This window comes from Diplotaxodon limnothrissa, linkage group LG12 (assembly GCF_057381915.1).
Source record: "Diplotaxodon limnothrissa isolate DT_005_m linkage group LG12, D_limnothrissa_male_GT1.1, whole genome shotgun sequence".
NCBI lineage: Eukaryota > Metazoa > Chordata > Actinopteri > Cichliformes > Cichlidae > Diplotaxodon > Diplotaxodon limnothrissa.
The window spans coordinates 3,224,114-3,229,242 of record NC_140607.1 but is presented as its reverse complement, the minus strand read 5'-3'; the positions used below and the strand labels follow the sequence as shown (position 1 = coordinate 3,229,242).

Sequence of the window (5,129 nt, the reverse complement as noted above, 5' to 3'; positions counted from 1 at the left end):
GGGATCCCCTCACGTTTCCATCCTAGTCATGTAAAGAGCAGCATTACAGCCTTTCTGCTTTATAATGGATGCGTCCGCTTTTGATGTTTCGAAGAATTTTTCACTACCCAATCAGCTGGATCAGTTTTCTGATAAATGTGACAGGAAATAACTGCTGCAGACTTTGTCGGTGTGGATGGACAGGTCAGGAGTGCATATGCGACACTGTGGGAACGCTTGGATTTATTTACCGCATCCTTCTGGGATTTACTGCCGAAAGAACTCTGCTCCTTGACCGGTTAAAATAAGAGAGAGAATGTATGGAATAAACCAACACTGTATTTACATGTAAGCGGGCCACACACTCTGATTGTATGATAGCCACAAAAAAATCACTTCTTTGTTGCTCATTCATTTTTTGTTACTCCTGCAGATCGTTTCATTTTTTCGTGCTGTGGTGTCAGGCTCAGGTAAGCCACTAAAACTTAAACCTGTTAACAATAAGGAATAGCTGAAAGAAGGAACAATTACAAGGCTACGATCCAAACGACATTTGAATATGAGTGCCGATGTTAGTGTGCAAAAGAATAGCCTATTCATTTGTGAAAAAATCTGACGCATTTTGGTGCTTCTAAAATTGGCTATCGTTTCTTTATCCCAGATTAGAAAGACAACATTATGTATTTCATTTTTCCCTTTGCATAAAAAAGGGGGAGAATCACCCGTCTCCTAATTTTAACCAGTATGTGAGGACGCAGGGCGCAGTGACGGACCAGCTCAGCCGAAGACAGGTCAGAGTTTACCAGCTCTACAGTCGCACTAGCGGGAAACACGTCCAGATTCACGGCAAAAGGGTCACCGCCACCGCCGAGGATGGAAATCTGTACGGTAAGAGCTAACAAGTTACTTTAAGAATAACCAAGGATTACGATCACTAAGGCCTACCGGTAGATATTTCATGAGAAAGCATTAAGTTGTCAATTTTCTTTCCAGCAGCCCATCCCTCGAAAAAATAATACAAAAACATTTACGTGAAAAAGATTTTCAACTGATTTGTTTTATGTTCTTCTTTTTCTTAATGTAAAGGTACATTTTTGTTCAAACACGCATACTGTGAAGTACAGTTAACATTTGGGCAATTAACATCATTTAAAACGTGTCGGGATAAATATGTAATGATCACAAACTGGTTTTATACATTTAGATATAATTTAATACATTTATATTGACAGACTCACCACCGGATTGTATTTTTATTTTGAATAGAGCTGCCACAATATGAACTTTTCTCTACATTAATATTATGGCTGAATATTCATGTAAAATAATACTGATATTATTATTAATGTTTCCTTAGGAAATAATAATAATAATAATAATAATAATAAATTAATAATAACAACAACAACAATAATAATAATAAGAATAATAACAATAATAATAATAACAATAATAATGATAATAATGACAGTACATTTTGTGACTATGTAACTATACCTGTACAGAAACCTTGAAAAGAGCAATTGCATACTTATTTACCATATCTCAAATGTGTATTACATTCACAATATATTTGATATTTAAAAATCATGGATATCATCAGTAGGCTTTGAGTATTAATTTATTTTTCCAAAATCCAATTGAAGAAGTTTGTTCATTCCAAGATTTCTATATATTGTAATAGTTGCATTATCAAAAGGCACAAAATGATGCTAGCCACATACTAAAAAAGGGCCATTTTCCACAAAGTAGCTGAACATGTTAATAAAGTGTCATACATATTTTTCTGTTAAAAGCTTTAACATTTCGATCTTCCAAATAGGAGAAAATTCTATATTCAGTAGAGATTCAGTTGAAATCCACTGAGACGTCAGCTGAACCGAAACCGTACTCCTGTCCCAATAAGTCACAAATGACTTGGTGGAGGTTAAGAGGTTAAGGGTTTTGCATAGTTTGGCAGAATGCAGTACACTAGTCTGCAATCAGTGACAATGCCTTGTTAAAGAGACTCTTCCGAGGAATTAGTGACAATCTGGAGTTTTGTGGTTCCCCACAGCGCAGCTATTTAGCCCCTGCTGGGCACTGATGTCCTCAGGCAAAGCCAGCAGTTTCACATCCAGCCTGCCCGTCCCTCCCACTTTGAGGTGTTTTCAGTCCTGTATGTTAATTCAGCCTCCCTGCTGCATCCATGAAACCATCGTCTGATGAATTTAGTGGCTGATTAGGACAAGCCCTTTGTTTCTGTAGTCCCAATACACAAGACTGTTGTAATGGCCATGATTAACTGCAGAATAATAAGTGAGAATGTATATTCAGCTTGCAAGATCTAGGTCTTTAATGACCAGACATAACATTTGTTTAATCAGTTGGTGTTTTGACTTTCATCAGGTTGTTATCACTAAGGAGTTTCAGCTCAACAGAGTCCACAGAGCAAAGAAGTGCAGATTCTTATACTAACAGCATTAACTCATTATCCCTGCAGGTTTTATATCTGTAGTGAATAGCAGACACTAAATGCTGGTCATACATGGTACAGCAGAAATTGGGCTTTATATTTCAGTGTCACTGTGTGTTTTCAATAATACCTGATTCCCATAAAGACATTTTGTACATGACTTATTACACACACAAGACAAAAGTGAGTCTGTGGCTGTGTCCTAGGCTCCTTTTGTCTTCAGCCCCCTGACAGTCTTGTGTCTTTCCCGCAGCTCGCCTGTTTGTTGAGACAGACACCTTTGGCAGTCGAGTTAGGATAAGAGGTGCAGAAAGTGGGCGCTACCTCTGTATGAACCGGAAGGGGAAGCTTGTTGGAAAGGTATGTGTTGAGGAGTATGTGTTAACACAGAAACTACACCTATGCTGACTTTAGTGAGCAAAGTAGGGGACAAATGTGGTGAAGCAAAAAGAAATAAAGAAACAAAAAAGCAGTCAAACTGTGTTATAGTAGACATCCACCAGGTCAACCCATCTAGGGTTAGTGTTGGGTTTTGTTTTAGCTACACTCTAAACAGGAAGGTTTTCAGAAACTACAATATTTTATATTTTAAATGAAGCACACTTTGCCAATGCAGTATATATTTTTTTTCCAAAACTTTTATTTGGGGTAGATATTAACTGAACGCAAACCCCACTCCTAACCCTAACTGTAACCCTAGGTTCCCAATGATCTGGTGGATGCTGGTGGATACTGAGAGGTTAAGGCAAAATGAACACCTTGAACATCTTGAAAATGAACACATCAGGTAGAACACATCAGTGCTATTGTTCCGTCTGTAGCATGTAAAGTTAGCGTAACCATCTTCCCATAAGAAAACTTACCACTGATGAGAAAACTTTTCCTCAGAGGAAATACAGACTTTACTTTAACACACTGCATATCCAATAAAACATACACTGTAGCTCAGATGCTAAAGCTCCAGTCCATTGTTACTGAATTCTCATACCTTGTCAGTCACTTCAGGACATGATGTAGTACTGGAAAAAAGGGATCCTCTCAGGACTGAGTGATATCACTCAGTCCTATTGGCCATGGTTGACAATGACTGGGGGAAGTACCCTCCCATCATGCACACCCTGTGTGTTTGGTCATAAGTCAACTCTCCACTTCCTTCACGGAAATGGAAAAGATGGAATCACATATCTGGCTGACATGACAAGTCATAAATCTCGTTCTCATCACGATTCAGAGGTGTTGAAATTGTGGCTGCTGTGATATCTGTACAGAGATAAGAAGTTCAGTGACACAGTCTGTAGGTGAAGATAAAAAGAACAGTTCTTTTCAATAATTCTGTGTACAAAGTTGCAACAAACTTGAATGTAACCATCACACATTTTCTGTTACATTTTTCTAGTATTATAGATTGTACCTGTTATCAACATATCAGAAGATGACAACAAATGATTAAATCACATTAGTTTCCTTTGATCATTGGGGAAAGGGGTGATTACATCAACTGTTTTAACATAATCTAAAATCAGAAGCTTAGCGCAGCATAAAGACAGCTAGCACATCTCTGTGCAAAGGTAACAATATTTGCCAGCATTTAACCACGTGAGGCTTAAGTCGTTATCATTGACGATCACAACTTTAACCCTAACTAATCGTAGGCAATGATAATATGAACGTTTTGGTTTTCCATTTTTCTTCCAAATCTTGGCAATAAGGGAACAAATAGAACAATAATTCCAACTGAAATCCATGAATACAAGTCATAAAGGCTCCAGCCAGTTCCAGCCCTAACCCTCACCTTAGGCAATCTGAATACGTTTTGTTTTTGCAATTAGTGAAGAAAGAAAATAATAATTCTACCTGACACACATCAGAAGCTATTTGCATAAGTGAGTCAGCAGAAGCTCACTGTTGAGTAAACTGAAATAAGAAGGGTTATTGTTCTGGGTTATTGCTCGTTCTCTCAGCATCTCATTTATATCAGAATTTGGTTTTGTCTTCCAAATGTTAGTCTTATTTTAAGCTGTTTGCACTGACATTTTTTGACACTGTATAAAGCCATTTATTCCATGAGTTCAGGCAATAATTTTATATATAGATGAATCAGTTTTTGTCCAGGTGTAACACAAGAAACCTTTCTGTCTTCTCACACAGCCAAATGGCCGGAGCAAAGATTGTATCTTCACTGAGATTGTACTGGAGAACAATTACACAGCCTTCCAGAATGCCAAGTATGAGGGCTGGTATGTGGCTTTCACCCGGAAAGGGAGGCCCATCAAAGCCTCCAGAACGAGGGAGAATCAGAGAGAGGTCCATTTCATCAAGAGGCTGCACACAGGATTACCTCCCTTCCCCAACACGGACCAAAGTAAACCATTTGAGTTCATCAGATTTCCGTCCACACGTAGAGCGAAGCGGAACAGGAAAATCACCTAGCTCTTCCTAGGCGCAGCAAAAGTGATGGACTGATGACAGTTGTGACATGGGAAGAAACAGATGCAACTTTATTTTTGTATATTTTTTGACAAGTGAAAAATGCCTTAGATGCCATAATATTGCTGTAAATACTGAAAGAGAGTAAAGCAAGTGGATTGTATTAAATTGTCTATTACGTCTGTGCGAGTGTTGAGGGATGAAGTGACACGATGCATAGGGTGGCTAGCAAGAAATCTGAGGAAGCCTATGAAACAGCCCACGACAC

The 5,129-nt window shown here is 38.4% G+C and overlaps 1 protein-coding gene across 1 annotated transcript; it reads left to right on the top strand.

The window, feature by feature from the left end:
* The first annotated feature begins 295 nt into the window (after nt 1–295).
* On the top strand, nt 296–4,864 carry fgf17 (fibroblast growth factor 17). The gene is made up of 5 exons (XM_085367781.1): nt 296–327; nt 413–449; nt 690–867; nt 2,688–2,794; nt 4,583–4,864. Exons 1-5 carry the CDS (start codon nt 296–298, stop codon nt 4,862–4,864), a joined length of 636 nt encoding a protein of 211 aa, XP_085223907.1.
* The last annotated feature ends 265 nt before the right edge of the window (nt 4,865–5,129 follow it).